This window comes from Schistocerca piceifrons, chromosome 5, assembly GCF_021461385.2.
Source record: "Schistocerca piceifrons isolate TAMUIC-IGC-003096 chromosome 5, iqSchPice1.1, whole genome shotgun sequence".
NCBI lineage: Eukaryota > Metazoa > Arthropoda > Insecta > Orthoptera > Acrididae > Schistocerca > Schistocerca piceifrons.
In genome coordinates this window covers 697,692,635-697,714,519 of record NC_060142.1, presented here as the reverse complement: position 1 = coordinate 697,714,519, position 21,885 = coordinate 697,692,635, and the positions used below count along the sequence as shown (strand labels likewise).

The following is a 21,885-nucleotide window of genomic DNA, read 5'->3' as shown; positions in this document are numbered from 1 at the left end:
AAAACTCATTTACATGCAGACATGACTGAAGGCACCCGACAGTACTAAACAATACCTGAATGACCCAGGCCGCTCGGAGCTGTACAGACTCATACTGCTACTGTACTATATTACAACTGATGTATATTCTTGGCGTCTCCTGAAATGTGTATAGTTATTGTAGAAATATATGTTATCGGAGTGTACACTCAGATGAGAAAGTGTTTATAAATAATGTAGTATGGTTCAGTCAATAAATACGTAAAAGCTTTGCTTCTACTATTAGAAAGAGCTATGGCGAGAGCAGTAGCTGCAGTACAAAACTTTTCAGCTCTTACATGGATTAAAGGTATTGTGTACACTTATTATGCAGCATCTAGCTACACAGACCCTAATGCCTTACACGTTAACTACGAGTATTAGATTATAAAACAAATTTGATTTTTCCACACTAGCCTGTGTAAAAATTTCCCCCCCCCCCCCCCCCCCCCCCCCCCCTGCTACACATTCAAGTTATTAGATTGTAAAACAAGAGTTTAATTTTAATTTTGAACGCATATCTGTAAAAGTACATATTAATTTCAAATGTATGACACGTTCACTTCAATTGTTAGATGGTAACACAACTTTATTTTCATTTTCAATGGTTTCGTGTAAAAGAACATATTAAAAGTGAATGTATAACAAAAATCCATTGTCTCCTACACACTCTGCTGAATTTTTATGCCATAAAAGAAAAATTATTTTCCTCTTGTCTTTCAACAAAATAATGTGTTAACACAGTGCAGTTTTAAGTTTGTTTTATCCGCTGCTGTACACCAAGTAAAGTTCAGAAACAATATTACATTTTGATTGAGTGCGACTAGACCGCTGACAGACACATCCTTCAGAACAATGAATAGCAGAGTACGGAAATAGCTCACAGCACTCCCACCCAAAATGGCAATTGTGAAGCGATTGGGTAATAGTTATTATTTAAATCATGTTTTTTTTTTGGTGGGGGGGAGGGGGGGGGGGTCATATAATATGATCTGCCTAGGGACACAAAATTTTTAAATCTGCCACTGGATTTAGTGAATAATAACTTAGCTGAATTATTCCAATCATTCCTAGTTGCTCAGATCTGGTCAGGGCTCATTCAACTTTGTTCAATCCAAATTGTAATGGAAATGTTGATGAAAGAAAAAGTTTCATATGGACACCTGTGTTCCAGGCTCTTTTTATCGTAAGATAATCATAAAATTACATCCTATTTGAATGAGTGAAATAGGCATTCACTTATATTGGCATGCCAATAACAACTGAAGCTTTTTAGTTAACAGTGACAAACATTAGAAGCACTACACATTTTCCTCAAACATTAAAATTATATTTTATTTACAAGATTAATATCAAAAACAGTATTACCTGCTGAGTTTGTGCTTTTGGTGATTCCCTTGTTCCCCAAGAAATATTATTGAGATTGAAAACAGAGTAAATGATGAGAAGTAGATACATGCTTGGTATAGTGATATAATACACCACAATAGGTGGTAAGCAGTACATTTCTTTTGGATGAAATATAGCTGCAATTAAAAATTCAGCTGCACAGAGAACTAAGAAAAGCGATGAAGGTGCGAGAATTCCATCCTCTTGTATCTGTAGTATCAGACCAACTAGTACTGCCATCATAACCAATGAATAACCCACTGTGATAATCATGGCAACAGTCAGCTGGAATCAGACAAAATCTTCAGTTAATATCAGAAAGAATATTACATAAGTATTGTTAGTAATGCATATTAATTAACTGTGGAATAGATGTTTTACATTTTTTTCCAAACCAGCAGAAAATGCCACATCACTCTGTCTACATTATAACAACAGAAAGATATATGATATCAGGATCTGACATCACAGACTTCTTTTAGACTTTCATCGTACTATATATGGTCTCCAAAGTGTTGAGCTTCCTTGTTGGACCAAACACTTCTCTTGGGTGAGATATTTCCTTATGCAGTCTCCACCGGCATTTAGTCTATCACTGTGCAATGTTTTCCTCATGGCTTTAAATCAAAGATTATTAACTTGTCTGCAAAACCACTTTATTTAAATAGTTATGTACAATAATCTCATTTTTTTTGTAAATTGTGGTCACATGCCAGATGTGAAAAAGTATCACATTCTGCAACTCTTTAGTACATAGGAAGGGGACTACTCAGTCTATACAAAGTGATAGTAAGTGTATGATGGGAAAACGAGAGGATTATTATATGTTTTGTAAACAATATATCATGGTTACCTTGAGGTCTGAAGCCTCATTCACCATTTTCATGTTCCATAGATCCCATGAAGAAGGAGAACCTTCAGGGATGCGAAACAAGTGAAGGTATATATAACAACAGTTAAGAAATTCGTAGGAAATTATCCGTAAACTACATTAAAAATGAACTATCACTGTACTGCATAATACCATTTGTACTTATTCCAGCTAAAGCTAACCTAGTAAATTAGAAACAAAGTTGCTACTCTGTGAAAAGTCACTGATTCCATGTTTCTATTAAACAGTGCAGTTTAATATTTACTTGAGTACATTAATAGTTTTAAGGGAAAATAGTTACCTGCATCTAATAATGCCTGTTTACAGTACACTAGTAGTGTACTACTACACTACTACTTGCCATGTAACTTTACAATGGGCACTGCTGTTTACCAGGTAGTTAATAGGAATTTTAATTTTCATTCCTAGATGCCAGATAAGCAGGAAATTTGTAGAAAGACTAGCAAATAAAGTGTGCTTTTAATTTTGTTTTGTGCTGGTCATCAATTCCAATTTCCAATTGCTTTTAATTTTCTTCTGTACTTGTCGTCATGTCATTCCTAAGAGGCAGAATTTCAAATAACTCGCAATTGGGGAATTGCTCTTCAGAGAGGCCCACAGGCTATTGTGCCCCAAAAAGGTTGAATACCTTTCAACAAGGGTCATCACTTCCAATTTCTTGTTTCATGTTAGATGCGAAGGTTGAATACCTTTCCACAAGAGTATATAACTTCACTCTTAACCCTACACATGGAGGCAAAATCTGCACAAAAATTATTTACGTGTTCAATATTGCGATACTAAAAGTCACAGTTCACCTCAAATAGCTGTTTATTAGGAGTTACAACAATATTAAATAGTGAAAGTATTGGGATCTGAATTTAAGAATTCCAATATGCTCAAAGAGACGTGCGCAACACGTGAAGTCAATGTAGAGGGTGGTTGTAAATAAATTTTTACAATTTGAGTCAGTGTAGACAGAAAACTATTTACCATATGTGTACCCACCTTCATAGGAATGATGTTCAGACTGTGTGCTGTAGGATTTGCATTGTTGGTAGTATTAGTGCCATGAGTTGCCATCATGTGCCAATACTGGTACAGCAACATAGGGATGAAAAACAAGCATCAGTGTGCATTACTGATGCAGACAGTAACCATGAGTCTGCACAAGGTGAGCTGTTTTATCAAAACAGAAATAGTGCTGCTGCTCTTTGCAAGTATTGATGAATTGAAGGAATACAGAGAGGTCTTCTTCCCACATCGGGGTTGAAGAACACGAGTCAAAAGTTCAAATTAACTGGCAATCTGGTAACTGCTCCTGGGAGAGGCAGAAGGACTATTGTGCCACAGATTACTGAAGAAGTTACTGTTGCTGAGAATGCTGCTGCAATGTGTGGTCTTTAATCAGTGCATGAGCTGTGTCACAACAGCTGAACATTCCACTATTCACCATTTGAAAAGCGCTATAAACAACTGTGATATGGTATCCATAAAAAACTTCCAGGCTGACATGAATCGAGATGATTGTCACATTGAGTTACATCTGTAACTTGGAATGTAAGTGTGCTACGCAATTAGCAAATGTTACCTCTCACATGGAAACTAAAATGTTTTTATTTCAAAGGTTTATTCATAATTTCTTTACTGCATGTCTTTAAAAATGTTTGTACAATGTTTCGCTATCATACAGTCATCTGTTTTTCATGAAGGCCCTCTCAAGTGGTGAAAGTATCTTTATAACCACCCCGTACTTGACACAGTATTCTTACAGCTCACTTCTTCTACTGAGGGTGTACTTCAGATGCATTGCCCCATTGTGCATAAGACAATAAGAAGTAACTGTCTGCAAAATGATCCAGCACTATTGTTGTTTGGTGAACACAATAAGATATATCTCTAAGACCAAACGACCGAGCGAGGTGGCGCAGTGGTTGGACACTGGACTCGCATTCGGGAGGACGACGGTTCAATCCCGCATCCGGCCATCCTGATTTAGGTTTTCCGTGATTTCCCTAGATCACTCCAGGCAAATGCCGGGATGGTTCCTCTGAAAGGGCACGGCCGACATCCTTCCCCATCCTTCCCTAATCCGATGAGACCGATGACCACGCTGTCTGGTCTCCTTCCCCAAACAACCAACCAACCAACCTAAGACCAAATCATGGCAACCTGAACTTCTTGATTAGTTTATCTATTTGTTGACTTCTTTCTGACCTGTTATCCAGCTGGGATCCAACAAAGTTTTCACAGTGTTTCATTTTGTGTATCATAATTAATGCCCACTTCTGATGCTAGCAGTATCTTTGCCTGCTTAATATTGCATAATATGAAATTAACTCGAAATCTGTTTGCCAAAGTTCAATAGTAGACCCATCAAAAGCAGATTCATTAGGTTTATTTATACAGGCATTGCCTACTCCACCAGCAGATGTAAGGTTTGCCAACTCAACTGTTAAACAGATCGCAAAAATCATTAGGTCATTGAAAAGCAGTACCCTTTTGGCTACAATGGAATCTCAGCCAAGGTACCAGAACCCTGTACTAACTTGCTATCACCATCTCCCCCATCTTTCTTCTGCTGGCATCATTCCCTTTAGTTACATTTGTAGTCACACACAATGAATCAATTTACATTTCCTGAAAGAGTAAAATATGTAATACTAATATTTATGTTCTGCTTTGTCTTTTATTAAATTGTAAGGGACATTAATAAATGTAAACAGAATTTTATAGTTGACAATGTAGCCTCAAACCCAGAGACATTAATAAATGGTTGTTTGCCAATTCTCTGTTATTAAACTGTGGAAAACTTGCTACATGCAGTTAAGAACTTGTAAGAGGTTTCCCACCAGTACAAGCCTAAAATACGATGGCAAACAAATAGAAGAACTAGCCAGTGTTAAATTCTGCAGATTACAGCTTGATAATAAATTGAACTGGGAGGAACATACCACAGAACTGCTGAAGCACCTAAACAGACCTCCATTTGCAATGTGAATGTTGTCAGGCATAAGTGATTTAAAAGTGAAAGAGCTCCCATATTATTCTTCCTTTAAGTCCTTAATGTCATATGGGATTATTTTTTGGGGTAACTCATCAAGTCAAGTTAAAGTATTCCACATCTAAAAACGTGTTATTAGAATTATTTGTGATATAAATTCTAGAACATCCTACAGAGGCCTGTTTAAGCACCTAAGGATACTAACTACTGCTTCCCAATACATTTATTCCTTAATGAAATTTGTCATTAAGAATACATCGCTTTTTCAAATCAACAGCTCAGTTCATGGAATGAATTCTAGAAATAAGAATAATCTTCACCAGGATTTAAAGTCATTTACTTTGGTCCAACAGCCATAAAAAGTTTAACCATTAATAAAGTTCAGTTTAAGGGAAGTCTAAAGGATTCATTGATGGCTAACATCTACTACTCTGATGAATTTCAAAATTTAACCAACTGATGTGTATATGTCACTAATAATATCAAATAATGTATTAGTATAATCTAACTTCTGTACAAATTCATTGCAGTAATGCGATCGTTGCAAATAAGTGTTGTAAAATGATATTTCTATTTGATGATGCATGGCTACATATAGCCTAATAATTATTAAATGCACATCAGTGTGCTGATTATTTACATGTTTTATGTCAAATTACTTATTAACTTTTAAATGAAAATACATTTAAGATTTATTTTACTTATTCCACATCCATGAAGATCATTTCACATGGTGTTTGTGGAAGGCACATTAGCATATTTGCTTTTCTGTGTAAATATTTATTGTTATAATAGAGGGAAACATTCCACGTAGGAAAAATATATCTAAAAACAAAGATGTAGTGACTTACCAAATGAAAGTGCTGGCAGGTCGACAGACACACAAACAAACACAAACATACACACAAAATTCAAGCTTTCACAACAAACTGTTGCCTCATCAGGAAAGAGGGAAGGAGAGGGAAAGACGAAAGGATGTGGGTTTTAAGGGAGAGGGTAAGGAGTCATTCCAATCCCGGGAGCGGAAAGACTTACCTTAGGGGGAAAAAAGGACGGGTATACACTCGCACACACACACATATACAGACACAAGCATAAATATTTATTGTGTGTTATTGTTTGCTTGACATGTTCTACATCCTGGAAGATATCCTCACTATGGATCTACTGGAATAAAACATACATATAATCTTTACTCTAAAGGTGGAGATAAGTAAGGAACCTCTAAACACAGACCCATATCCTAGATGATTAAAATGAAATTTATTGTCAGAGGAAAATGGGGGACTCGTAAGGTCTGCAGCAGATACAAGCCAATTAATTAGTTAGTTACATGTTCCATGCAACTGTTTGAGTGATTCTTTTATCAGAATGATATGGAATGAGAATTTACATGATATATGTACATGATTAGTGCTAATATTAATGAACAAATTTTTTTAATCCAAAGTTCACAGATAAAAAACAATGTATCCTTCCCAGAAATATCCCAGAGAACAGGGGAACAGACATACAACCGTTCACAAAAACCAGTTTAACTCTTATAATGTTACATAACTCATATATGCAATCAGCATAAAAATATCTCACTGTAGCCTAGTCAATGAAGACCAAACAAGTAGAACAGGACAAAAAAATTCATGTAGTCAAACATTTTTGGACAGTGACTGGACAGAGTGCCAAGAACAACATAGGCCTACTAAAAATCCCGACTGGTGGAGTGTGGAGATGATTTCTGGCAGAAATGTTTCCAAACACAAAATTAAGTGACATTACATTTCTTATAAAAGAGGTCCTTTGCAGAAAAAAATCAGCCACAAATAACACAAAAGAAATTGTATTTCTTTCCCAGTTTCAAGCATCTAGTTCCCTTCTTCAGAAGATAAGAATTAACCCATTCTTAGTGAGCGTAAGAAATAAGCAGGTGTATGCAGCATAGTACTGTAGTCATGTGGATCATAGTACATGAACAAATATGGTATAAGAACACTAAATAAAAAGTACTGTGGCCATTATGACTACAATATCATGCTGCATATTCGAGTGTATTTTTGATGCTCAATAATAATGTGATAATTCTAATCTTCTGAAAAAGAGTGTGTGAAACAAGTAAAAACAAAAATTTCTTTTGTGTAGCTGGTTGCTTATTTTTTTCAACAAATATACCTACAGTTGCTAAAGATGAATAAAGTACTAATTAAGGTCCTGTAACAGTGTTACATTTCGAAAACAGTGACCAAAAGCAAACTGCAAACTTTTAGCAATTTTGCTACTGATAGAAAGCTGTTTGGCTTACAGATAATGAATTATACACTAATCTGAAGCTCACTGAAGATGCCTTGTAACTAAGGTGAACCACATCTGGGTGCACAAATTAAAGAAAAAAAATTAATGTGCAGCATGCAAAAGGCATTTTTCTTTTGCACTACTGCAATTTATGATACTTGCAACTGCTTTGTGTTAAACTCTTTATGTGTTTGAGGATAGTCTCATGTACTACAGGGGAAATGTAGTCCACATATTGCGCCAGTAGATTTTATGCCCATTCAAATGGTTCAAATGGCTCTGAGCACTATGGGACTTAACATCTATGGTCATCAGTCCCCTAGAACTTAGAACTACTTAAACCTAACTAACCTAAGGACATCACACAACACCCAGCCATCACGAGGCAGAGAAAATCCCTGACCCCGCCGGGAATCGAACCCGGGAACCCGGGCGTGGGAAGCGAGAATGCTACCGCACAACCACGAGATGCGTATACCCATTAATTAATGCATTGTCATTAGATGATAGCTTTTTGTGTAATGGCATATTAGTAACAGATGTTGGAGGACTGCTTGAATCCAGGCCTTGTCAGTAGTGGCACTAAAGTGGAATAAGTTTGTACTTGTATAATTTTACAGTTTCTCCTTTAAAATAATTAGAATTAGTAATTTTTCATAGTGATATTATCACTTTTCTTAGTATTTAAGTAATTAGCATTTTTTGTGTGATTTACCGTTCGCTGATGTTTGGGAGATGGTGCTCACGTTTAATTGACCTGTTACTAAGATCCACCCAACATTTTTGAGACTGATCAATTTCTAGTATCTCTGCCATTTTTATTGGGTTTATAGTATGAGTTTTTACAAAGTGACCACAATGGGCCCCAGTCCCTTTGTGCAAACACTACTGGAGTATTAATTGACAATTGATAACTGAATATGGTATCTTAAAGAAACAATTCACATGGTTTTACCTGTTAATGAGGTATTTTTATTTGAACTTAAAAAAAATAGTTATGTTTGGAAAATTTATTGCATTCATGAATTGACATGTGTGGTCTTATTAAATTTGAATTGGATTCATTCTGAACCTATTCAGATGAGATGTGTGTAATTTACATTTCCTTGCATAGATACATAAGAATAAAGAAATATGTCTTCCACTTGGGTTTTGGTAATTCACAGTAGTATAATATGACATAATCTCAAAGGGAACCAGTAGCATCTTTAAATTGTTTTATGAGTTTTTATGGAACATTCAATGACTACTTTTGTGTTGGACATTTAGTATTTTTTGTCATTTACTTAACTGTAATTTTAAGAAACTTGACTATGTGTAAGTCCCCTTCAACATACAATAAATGGGAAACAAAAGACAATGTAACAGATCCCTCTTTAAACCCCCACAAGTGTCACTCCAACACTAACATGGGTCTTACAGATAGGGAAAGGATAGCACAGGGCCCTTGCCAGCTTGGATTATTGGGTGTAATTCATGGATAATTTATTGAGAATTTAAAATTTTCCTTCGTACATGTAGTTGCAGCTTAGATACATGCTTCGAATCTAGCATGAGTTCTTACAGTGCCTGCATTACCAACAGATCCATCCCTTCAGAAAAGAACCAGTTCTTATTGGTAAAAGCCACTGACAGGATAAGCTTTCAGCCACCTGCTGAATACACTAAAAGTGCCTCCCCCATCAACTAGCCAATTGGAAGGCATAAGAAAGGGGGCACATGGTTGCTGCTGGCTGTGTCCTGCAGAGCAGAGGAGAGTGAAGTCACTCTCTTGAGTTCCAGCCATTGTACCAGGCAAATGGTTTCTAGCTTTCAGGTAGAGCAGGCAGCCTCGTGCCATCCGCCTCCATCTCTGTTCTCTCCAATCAGTCACTTGCTATTGTACAGATGTGAACTACTTTCCTCCTTCCTTCCTATTTCCATATTTTGCTATCACTCTAACTGTCAGATGCCCCTACAGATCAGCCTGGACAAGCTCTTCTGTATTCTGTAATTTCAGAATATACATCTACATAGATACTCTGCAAGCCACCATACAGTGCATGGCAGAGGGTATCCTTTACCACTACTAGCCATTTCCTTTCCTGTTCCACTCGCAAATAGAACAAGGGAAAAAAGACTGTCTATATACCTCCAGATGAGCCCTAATTTCTCATATCTTATCTTCGTGGGCCTTAAGTGCAATGTATGTTGGCAGCAGTAGAATTGCTTGGCAGTCAGCTTCAAATGGTAGTTCTCTAAATTTTCTCAACAGTGTTTCTCATAAAGAACATCACCTTCCCTACAGGGGTTCCCATCTGAATTCCTGAAGCATCTCCGTAACATGTGTTGTTCAAACCTACCAGAAACAAATCTGGCAGTCCACCTCTGAATTGCTTCACTGTTTTCCTTCAATCTAACCTGGTATGGATCCCAAACACTCAACAGTACTCAACTGGTATAGGAATGAGGCATAAGCACAATGAGAAACTCAGACAGGAGAGTACTGCAAATGTTAGAATAAGGAAAGGTTCTCATAAAAGTATAATTAAAAATAATGTAAGTATATTCCATCAAAATATTGGGACTTCAAAGAATAAAATAGATGAGCTTCTGGTTTGTTTAGAAGATTTAGAAGCTGAGGATGAAATAGATATACTATGCCTGTCTGAGCATCACATTGTTACTGATATGGATAAGGTAAATGTAAGTGGATATAAGCTCCCTGCACATGTAATGAGAGAAAATATGGAGAAAGGAGGAGTTGCCATATATGTCAAAAGTTATCATTGTGCAAAGAGTATAGAAACAAAAACGTTTTGTGTAGAGAAACATACAGAAGCATGTGCCTGTGAGCTTAAATTAAATAAAGGCACATTTATAATTGAAACTGTATATAGGTCCCCATCAGGAAATTTTCATCTATTTCTGAAAAATTTTGACTCCTTGTTGTTCTATCTGTCTGACAGGGGGAAGCAAATTATTATTTGTGGGGACTTCAACGTAGATTCTCTGAAAGAGGGTAATAGGAAAAATGACCTTGAAGTATTACTTGGTTCTTTCAATTTGACACCCATTATTGATTTTCCTACTCGGGTGGTAAAGTATAGCAGCTCACTGATAGATAACTTCTTTATAGACCAAGATAAGTGTAACCAGATAAATGCTCAGCCTGTTGAGAATGGTCTTTCTGATCATGGTGCACAGCTAGTTACAATATATGACATAGCTCCATTCAGCAATACTAAACAGTCATCCAAAGTAGTATGTTCAGTCAACGATTTAACAATTGCAAATTTCAGGGAAAGCCTACAGCAGTTAGACTGGGATGAGGTGTACTGTGAACCTGATGCCAATTTAAAATATAATTTATTTCATGACATTTTCATAAATGCATTTGAAAACTGCTTCCCCAAGAAAATAATTAAATATACTCGTAAGAAACCTTGTAACAAACCATGGCTTACTAAGGGTATAAAAATATCTTGTAACCGGAAAACGGAAATGTATCTAATAGCAAGAAAGAGTAGTGACCCAGAAACTATCAAACATTATAAAAAACTACTGTGTTATATTAAGAAAAGTTATTTAAAAATCCAGAAGTATGTGTATCATGTCTGAAATCAGCAACTCTGATAATAAAATTAAAACAATTTGGAACATTATTAAAAGAGAAACAGGTCAACTAAGAGCACAGGAAGACAGTATTACCATCAAATTGAATGAAAACTTTACGAACAAAAAGTCAGAAGTTGAAAATATTTTGAATAATCATTTTCTAAATGTTGTGGATATAGTAGGATACAGGTGTTCATTAGAAAATGCTAGGCTGTTAATGGAAGAGGCCATACCTGAGCAATTTGATACAATTGAAATCTCACCCACTTCTCCCTCTGAAATTAGGAAAATAATAAACTTGCTTAAAAGCAAAAACTCACATGGAATTGATGGCATTTCCAGCAAAATGCTAAAAGCTTGTTCTCAACAGATAAGTAAGATTCTCAGCCACCTGTGTAATAGCTCTCTGGAACAGGGCATTTTCCCTGATAGACTGAAATATGCTATTGTTATACCTTTGCATAAAAAGGGGGATAGATCTAATGTCAACAATTACTGTCCAATCTCCCTTCTAGCAGCTTTATCCAAAATTTTTGAGAAAGTAATGTATTCAAGAGTAGCTTCACATATCTGTAAAAATGAAGTACTTACAAAATGTCAGTTTGGTTTCCAGAAAGGTTTTTCAACAGAAAATCAAATTTTGAATGATCTGAATAACCGAACACCACCCACTGGGATTTTTTGTGATCTCCCAAAGGCTTTTGATTTTGTAAATCATGAAATTCTGCTAGACAAGCTCAAGTATTGTTGCATGAGTGGGACAGTGCACAAATGATTTAATTCGTACCTAACTGGAAGAGTGCAGAAAGTTGAAATAAGCAATTCTCATAATATGCAAAGATCAGCACATTCCTCAAACTGGGGAACTATCAAGAATGGGGGAAGAGTCAGTCTTGGGTCCTTTGTTGTTCTTAATATATATTAATGACTTGCCATTCTATAATCATGAAGAGGCAAAATTAGTTCTCTTTGCTGATGATACAAGTATAGTAATCACACCTGACAAACAAGAATTAACTGATGAAATTGTCAATATTGTCTTTCAGAAAATTAGTAAGTGGTTCCTTGTAAATGGACTCTCACTGAATTTTGATAAGACACAGTACATACAGTACCGCACAGTGAATGGTATGACGCCATTAATAAATATAGACCTTAATCAGAAGGATATCGTTGAGGTAGAATATTCCAAATTTTTAGGTGTGTCCATTGATGAGAGATTAAATTGGAAGAAACACATTGATGATCTGCTGAAACGTTTGAATTCAGCTACTTATGCAATACGGGTCATTGCAAATTTTGGTGATAAACATCTTAGTAAATTAGCTTACTAAGCCTATTTTCATTCATTGCTTTCATATGGCATCATATTTTGGGGTAATTCATCACTGAGGAATAAAGTATTTATTGCACAAAAGCATGTAATCAGAATAATAGCTGGAGTCCACCCAAGATCATCCTGCAGACATTTATTTAAGAATCTAGGGATATTCACAGTAGCTTCTCAGTATATATACTCTCTTATGAAATTTGTTATTAACAACCAAACCCAATTCAAAAGTAATAGCAGTGTGCATAACTACAATACTAGGAGAAAGGATGATTTTCACTATTCAAGATTAAATCTAACTTTGGCACAGAAAGGGGTGAATTATACTGCCACGAAAGTCTTTGGTCACTTAACAAATAGTATCAAAAGTCTGACAGATAACCAACAAGTATTTAAGAAGAAATTAAAAGAATTTCTGATCGACAACTCTTTCTACTCCATAGAGGAATTTTTAGATATAAATTAAGAAAAAAAAAAATTATAAAAAAATAAAAAATAAAAAAAAAAAACACAAAAAAATAAAAAAGTTGTTATATTAACTTAAGTATGTTGTTAAATTAACTTAATTATGTCATGTATTGGAAAATTTGACTCGTTCCACATCATTACGAAATATCGTATTCATGATCCATGGAACTACACTCCTAGAAATTGAAATAAGAACACCGTGAATTCATTGTCCCAGGAAGGGGAAACTTTATTGACACATTCCTGGGGTCAGATACATCACATGATCACACTGACAGAACCACAGGCACATAGACACAGGCAACAGAGCATGCACAATGTCGGCACTAGTACAGTGTATATCCACCTTTCGCAGCAATGCAGGCTGCTATTCTCCCATGGAGACGATCGTAGAGATGCTGGATGTAGTCCTGTGGAACGGCTTGCCATACCATTTCCACCTGGCGCCTCAGTTGGACCAGCTTTCGTGCTGGACGTGCAGACCGCGTGAGACGACGCTTCATCCAGTCCCAAACAATGCTCAATGGGGGACAGATCCGGAGATCTAGCTGGCCAGGGTAGTTGACTTACACCTTCTAGAGCACGTTGGGTGGCACGGGATACATGCGGACGTGCATTGTCCTGTTGGAACAGCAAGTTCCCTTGCCGGTCTAGGAATGGTAGAACGATGGGTTTGATGACGGTTTGGATGTACCGTGCACTATTCAGTGTCGCGTCGACGATCACCAGTGGTGTACGGCCAGTGTAGGAGATCGCTCCCCACACCATGATGCCGGGTGTTGGCCCTGTGTGCCTCGGTCGTATGCAGTCCTGATTGTGGCGCTCACCTGCACGGCGCCAAACACGCATACGACCATCATTGGCACCAAGGCAGAAGCGACTCTCATCGCTGAAGACGACACGTCTCCATTCGTCCCTCCATTCACGCCTGTCGCGACACCACTGGAGGCGGGCTGCACGATGTTGGGGCGTGAGCGGAAGACGGCCTAGCGGTGTGTGGGACCGTAGCCCAGCTTCATGGAGACGGTTGCGAATGGTCCTCGCCGATACCCCAGGAGCAACAGTGTCCCCAATTTACTGGGAAGTGGCGGTGCGGTCCCCTACGGCACTGCGTAGGATCCTACGGTCTTGGCGTGCATCCGTGCGTCGCTGCGGTCCAGTCCCAGGTCGACGGGCACGTGCACCTTCCGCCGACCACTGGCGACAACATCGATGTACTGTGGAGACCTCACGCCCCACGTGTTGAGCAATTTGGCGGTACGTACACCCGGCCTCCCACATGCCCACTATACGCCCTCACTCAAAGTCCGTCAACTGCACATACGGTTCACGTCCACGCTGTCGCGGCATGCTACCAGTGTTAAAGACTGCGATGGAGCCCCGTATGCCACGGCAAACTGGCTGACACTGACGGCGGCGGTGCACAAATGCTGTGCAGCTAGCGCCATTCGACGGCCAACACCGTGGTTCCTGGTGTGTCTGCTGTGCCGTGCGTGTGATCATTGCTTGTACAGCCCTCTCGCAGTGTCCGGAGCAAGTATGGTGGGTCTGACACACCGGTGTCAATGTGTTCTTTTTTCCATTTCCAGGAGTGTAGTATTAATTTAATCTAATCTAATCCAATCTAATCTAATAATAGGTCACACCAGTGTCCTATATGTGGTCTCCTTTATAGGTGAACCACTCTTTCCTAAAATTCTCCCAATAAACTGAAGTCAACCATTCACCTTCCCTGCCACAGTTCTCGTAAGCTTGTTCCATCTCGCACCGCTTTGCAGTGTTATGCCCAGATACTTAAATGGCTTGACTCTGTCAAGCAGGACACTATTAGTACTGTATCTGAACATCACAGGTTTGTTCTTCCTACTCAACCACATTAACTTACATTTTTCCACATTTAGTGTTAGCTGCCATTCATCACACTGTCTGCCAAATCATTTATGTACCTAGAGAACATCAGCAGTCCTATCACACTACCCTGGGGTACTCCTGACAATACCTTTGTCTCCAATGAACAATCATCATTGAGGACAACATACTGGGTTACATTACTGAAGAAGTCTTCAAGCCACTCACATTTGTGAACTTATTCCATGTTCTCGTACCTTCATTAATGGCCTGCAACAGGGCTCCGTGTCAAATGCTTTCCAGAAATCTAGAAATATGCAATCTGCCTGTAGCCCTTCATCCATAGTTTGCAGTATATCATGAGTTTCCTTTAATTAATTCTTTCATTTAAAACTGTTTACCTTCTGGTGCTCACAATTCATCCCTCTCCTGTCCTTGACACAGGTTGCCTTCACATCAGGTGCAGTTTGTACACATGTAGTTTAACGCATGAATAAAGAAAACTTTTCAATAATTTATAGTTGATAGATGGACATTCTCCATTCACCTACGCAATTACAGTTCTTTAGAGGCAAATAAACGGCACCGATCTAAAACATTGCACAAACTGATGAGGCCTCTGTTGTTGAAAAATGTATCCAAAAGTGATGTACATCTTTAACAGACATATAGCACACAGAATAAAACAATTTTAAAATGCTGTAAACAGGACAAGGAAGTGTTTCCTTGGCAATCTAAGGCCACTGATAATCTGATATTTTTTTCTTTATTAGGACTTTCCAGGCTTAAATAAATCTTGACCTGGACTGGGCTCTTCTTGTGCAAACATACATGTATGGCTGCTTATTACCAATGACAGAGACATAACATCAGAAAGAAAATTTGCTAGATGCTCAGCATCAAGTTACTGAGCACCCAACTCAAGAAACTACCAGAAAATTTATTAAATATATACAGATAATATTGTCACAAATGCAACATTTAATGTAAAGCATTACCCTATCCTTTTGGATAAAATGTTAAGAAAAAGATTATGCATGCCTACCTGTATATCTGATTTGCATGTGTAACATACTAGCATGAATAACAAAATAGGAGTAACATTATAAAGAAAACTTGTCCAGTTGTCTATACGGAAGGCTGTCACACATGCTCCTGTTAACATCAGGAATATAGTTCCAGGTCCAAGTACCGTTCCACCCATTAAGAGGATCTGTAAATAAATGCATCCAGTAGATACAAATTGCTTTTCATCCTTAGCTATGTGTTCTCCAAAGATTTGTGTAATGAATTGTGCTTCACAAAAATAAAAAACTGTAGATAATTCTTTGATATTACCTGGTACATGATGTATGGTAGAGAGATGTTATCATTAGCTTTAATTGTTCTTTTACTGTCCATTAGAAGATCCAGAATATTAGCTGTAGTTGAAGGTATCCATCGCCTACGTTGGTTGAAGAATTCATTAAAACCCTCAGGGCAATGTGTATATGAATCACTGGCTGCTGCATATTCTACTCTATAGCCCCTTTGCAGAAGTAATGTACAAAGCCATCTGTCTTCACCTGTGAATTCAATAAATTAGTGGTGGTACTTTGTTCCACTGTTACAGTATACTTATTTCAGTGTAACTTACCTTGATCAAACTGTACGTAATGTCGAGCTTCACACGAGCGAAAGGCATACTTGTTCATCACAGAATCATCCATAAGAGCTTTTGCTCTAAATAATGAAAATGCTCCAGGGCTACAAAGCACACAACCTATTATGTGCTCAGTAGCTTTCTGTAACCAATGTCCAATCGCATATTCAAAGACCTGATACCACTGCATTGGACCTAAAGTGATAATAATAATAATAATAACAATAATGATGATTATATATAATGATAATAATGGAAATGAAATGAGCGTTTGGCATCATTGGTCGCAAGGCCCCTTGCGGGGCAGGTCTGGTCGCCTTGGTGCAGGTCTTATTACATTCGACACCACATTGGGCAACCTGCGTGCCAGATGGGGATGAAATGATGATGAAGACAACACAGCATCCAGTCCCTGAGTGGAGAAAATACCCGATCCAGCTGGAAGTCGAACCCAGGCCCGTAGGAAGGCAGTCTGTCACGCTGACCACTCAGCTACCAAGGCAGACAATGATAATAATAAATTCTAATAAGAATACAAATATCATAGAAGACATATGGGAGACCAAAGCAATACCAGAAGGCTGGAAGTGCACTGTTAAACACCCTCTATGTAAGAAAAGGGATAGGACCAATGTTAGCAATTACAGAGGGATATCTTTACTGCCTGTCACATACAAAACTCTATCACAGCTCCTGCTAGGAACTGTAGTGAAATTGGTCAGCATACCAATTTTTGTCACATATTGAAGAATACAACACACAGATAAATTTACAACACTATCAAAGAGAATACAAATTGTAATTATAAATTTAGTGTAATTTTGGCAACATAAATAGAATAATCTCACATACTTATAAACAGAAGACATGACTTTAACATAAATTTAATGTCCTTCAGATATGTAATTATTTTTTATATTTTCAATGTACTTTAAAATTGTAATTGCAATTGAGGCAATTTACATTAAAAATTATTGTTGCTTCTGTAATTGTTATGAAAAATAATGTAAAAGACTTTTTGGTGTGAACAATAAATCATATGAAAGTTTATCTGGGTTTAAAAGAATTGATGTGTAATTACAGCATCTTTGATGACTATGTGAGTTGTTGTATCGGTCACTTCGCTATGAAGTGCTGAGTTGACAAGTTGTTGGGATACGGACCAAAGAACTAGTCAGTTTGTACTTGTTGAAACTTGGAAAAATTGTGTTACCTCCAAAAAGTATAAATCCTAATGTTTATTAAAAATTGATATGAAGACAAAGTTGCCTGCAATATCTATATTATTACTTCATACAGTCTGTCCCTGGTAGATGAGTGGTCAGTGCAACAGAATGTCAATCCTAAGGGCCCGGGTTCGATTCCCGGCTGGGTTGGGAATTTTCTCCGCTCAGGAATTGGATATTGTGTTGTCCTAACCATCATCATTTCATCCCCATTGACGCCCAAGTCGCTGAAGTGGTGTCAAAAGACTTGCCCCCGGTGAATGGTCTATTTGATGGGAGGCCCTAGTCACACAACGTTTATTTACTTCATACACACTGGGTCATCATAATTAAACTTTTGCTTCTTGAGTCAGTTTGGATGGAAAACTATTTATTGTATGTATATCCAACTTTATGGCAATGATGTTCAGACTCTGGGTTGCTGGTTTTGCATTGTAAGCAGTGTTAGTGTCATGACTTGCCATTAGGCGTTGGTAATGGTACAGCGATGCATGGTTGAAATACAAGCATCAGTGAGCATTACTGTTGCAGACAGTCAACATGGGTCTGGACAAGGTGAACTGTTTTATCAAAATAATAGCAACAGTGCTGCTGCAGTTCACAAAGTGTCAACACTTTAAAGTAACATGAAAAGGTCCTCTTCCCATACCGAAGTTGAAGAACATGATTCGTAAGTTCAAATTAACTGGCGATTTGGGATTTGTTCCTGTGTCACAAATTGTTGAAGAAGTTACTGTTGCTGAGGATGCTAAGAAGACTGGCCATGATGTGTGGTCTACAAGCACTTCACAAGCTGTCATGACAGTTAAACAAGCATGCATGGTTCACCATTCAAACAGTGCTGTGAACAACTGTGAAATGATATAGCTCTAGTGCAGTTGCAGGCTGTTGTGGATGCAGATGGTCATAACGTTAAGCAGCATTTGTAACCTGCAATATAAACATGGTCTGCAGTTAACAAATGTTACCCATCATGTGGGAATTAAAACGTGTTTCTTCACACAGTGTGACAACACAAGTGAAAAGCACACTGCAAGAGAGTTTACATGTCAGGCTGGCCACTTTCTACATATATGTACTCTGATGAAGTATTATGTAGACAATTCTTGTTGCCAGAATTAGCCAATAGCAAAGATTCTGATGTATAACAAGTACGCAATTTTCTGTAATGACAGTGTCTAAATGGGGGGGGGGGGGGAGGGGGGGGAGGGAAATCTGATGTGGTCTGAAAAACATGCAGATGTAATTCAACACATTCACATCATCATCCAACCACCTGAACAGAACATTATCAAATACCTACAATCAGAAAGAGAACCTGGTATAGATTTCTTCCCTCATCATCACAGACTTTTGCCATGCCAGATCAATTGTACAGTGTTTATCTGTTAGCAACGCACTACTTATATAGGGTGATCCATTTGAGATGTCAGAAAAATAAAACATTATATGCAACAAACTATGCAAATTTATTATTTGTACATACATATGTAGGAGGGCCTGGAATTTGTGTTCTTAAGTTTTTGGCACAGCACTTTAGAACTCAACATGTCTGCCAATGCGATTGCTCCACACATCATATCTCAGATACATGTTGCACCACATGGTGTGCAGCATTTCTGGAGTGATTTGCTGAAAGGCTGCTGAAATCTGCTTCCATAGGTCAGCCAGATTCTGTGGTCTTTGTTCATACACCGTTGACTTGACACAGCTCACAAAAAAAATCTGTAGGTGTTAGGTCGGGGTATTCGGAGGCCATGGGATAGGTCCACCACAGCAGCACCAGTGATCATTGAATATTTGGTTTTATTGTTCCCACTCTACCAGAGCCCAATGCATTGCAATTCCATCCTGGTGATAGATAATGGTGTCCAATACCCCACCTTGCTGTAATAGAGGAACCACACTGCTCAATCATTTCAAGGTAACTGCAGGCACAAATGATCTTCTCCACAAAAAAGAATGGATTGATGACTTTCTCAAGGGGTCATTCTGCAACACGCTTTCACTTTGCAGGTGGCTCTTTCGAGTTTGTATGAAACATGTGTATTCTCAGCTCCCCAAATTCTGCAGTTCAGCGTGTTGACTCAGCCACTCACATGAAATGTGGCTTTGGTTTGTAGACGTCTGAGACATGTGTATTCTCAGTTCCCCAAATGATGCAGTTAAGCATGTTGATTTGGCAACTCACATGAAATGTGGCTTGATCTGTGAACAGCCATTGACTCAGCCAATGACTATCCGCTTCCTACCACCCACACATCATTGTAACGAATTGGAGTCGAGTTCCATAATTCAGCCGTGCTAGTGCTTGTGTGCACTGAATATGGTACAGATACATGTTAAGGTACTGTCTAACAGTCCTCTGACATGTGTTTGATGTATTCAGCTCTGCTGATATGCAGGAGAGTGACTTTCGAGGGCTTTGAGTCATGGTTAGTTGAATATCTTCCTCCTTGTTTCCATCACACCGCCTTCTGCTTGTATGAGGCATCTATAATCTATTTCCCATGAACATATTGTACTATTTATCAATGTCTTGGTGTGACGGGTCATGTGTGATGGGTCATACCCTACATTGTACAAATGTTTGAAAGCTCACTGTGTCTCTACAACACTCAAGGCTTCACATACTATATGACATATTGTAATGACCATTTTCATTAAATAATCAAGACACACCGAGTGTGCTAATTTGTGTCGACTCAAGCTGTTGGTGGGCCTCCCAGAGCATGGTCAGTTATTGTTGGCTCTGACCATTTTCATGTACATTACAGAAAAATGCTCAGATGTACATATATTAATGTAATAAAAATAATATTATACTTTTCTGACATCTCAAATGGATCACCCTGTATGTATCCATAACATGAACAATTACAGCTGTATGCAACAGAAAGACTGTTGCAAAACTATTCTAAACACGTTCCATGAGTAGTTTCCATTACTTTCATGACGACTTTTAGTTACAGTGGTGCTTTGTTTTATAGGCAACAGGCAACAATATCTTCACTTCTAGAGCAGCCACCCCTTCCACCTTAAACAATCCCTCCCCTACAGATGAGGTATCCATGATTAACATATCTGCTCTAACACCAAATCCCTGAACACCTGTACAAGTACCTTCTTTCACAGTTTTCTCTCATACAATTACCCCACTGACCTTGACCACATACAAATCTTCCACATAGTCTCCTCTTCTGTCCCTTCAATCAACATAGCTCCCTTTGAAAAATGCCAAAGGCAAACCTCTAGTCACTCAGAATCACCCAGGACTTGAACACGTCAATCGTATAATTTCACAATGACAAGTCCTGAAAAGAGGCTATCTCTCCGTGATAACATCCGATTATATAACCCACTGTCTAAGTCAGTCACCATCTCAATCTTCAGAACATACACATCAAACCATAAGACTTTCCCAAGCCAACATTCCAACCTGAAGGTCTGCAACAGTTCCCACTACAAAGCATTTTAAAACATCAACCTACAACTGAAAGGACATACAATACTAAAGGCAGGGCAATATGTAAAAATTCCAGTATTGTTTACCAGGTAACATGTGTTAACTAGACAGCTCTCTGTACAGAGAAGACCACCACCACCAAAGAATGGTCTGCTTAGGCTACATACAGTACCCAGCTGCTAAACATGTTCTACAGCCATACCCTACAAGCCACTGTGATACACATGACAAGGAGTACGTTACATTGTACCTCTTATTATGGCTTCTCCACATCCCTTTCAGCTATGGAGTGTGAAAAGAATGATTGCTCAAACCCCTCTGTGCATGTTGTAAATAATCCAATCTTGTTCTTGCAATACCTAAAGGAACGTTATGGAGAGAGTTGCACTACATTCCCAAATTCATCACTTACAGCTGGTTCCTGAAACATTGTTAAGTAGACTTTCTCAGACTGTTTTGTGCCTTTCTTCATTACAGGATGCTTTACTCTTATCTTCAAGCATCTACCAGTTCAGTGTATTTCGCACCCTGTGAGACTTGCTCTTCTTTATATATGTTCAATATTTCTTGTTACTCCAATCTGGTATGTCTGCCACACACTTCAGAAGTAACCAACGATGGTTTGCAAGAGTGTTTTGTAATGAATCTCTTTTGTAGACTTGTTGCAATTCCCTAGTATTCCACCAATGAATCGAAGTCTATCACTGACTTTACCTACAACTTAATCTGTGAGGTCAGTG

The 21,885-nt window shown here is 38.1% G+C and overlaps 1 protein-coding gene across 1 annotated transcript in view; it reads right to left on the bottom strand.

The window, feature by feature from the left end:
- Positions 1-21,885, bottom strand: part of LOC124799209 (chitin synthase chs-2-like) — a 234,151-nt gene that overhangs the window by 93,008 nt on the left and 119,258 nt on the right. The window contains exons 12-15 of the mRNA XM_047262745.1: positions 16,448-16,648; positions 16,150-16,376; positions 15,857-16,024; positions 1,387-1,692 (exon numbers count right to left, since the gene is read on the bottom strand). Of these exons, the coding sequence (XP_047118701.1) occupies positions 1,387-1,692; positions 15,857-16,024; positions 16,150-16,376; positions 16,448-16,648 (902 nt within the window). The remainder of the gene's footprint in view (positions 1-1,386; positions 1,693-15,856; positions 16,025-16,149; positions 16,377-16,447; positions 16,649-21,885) is intronic.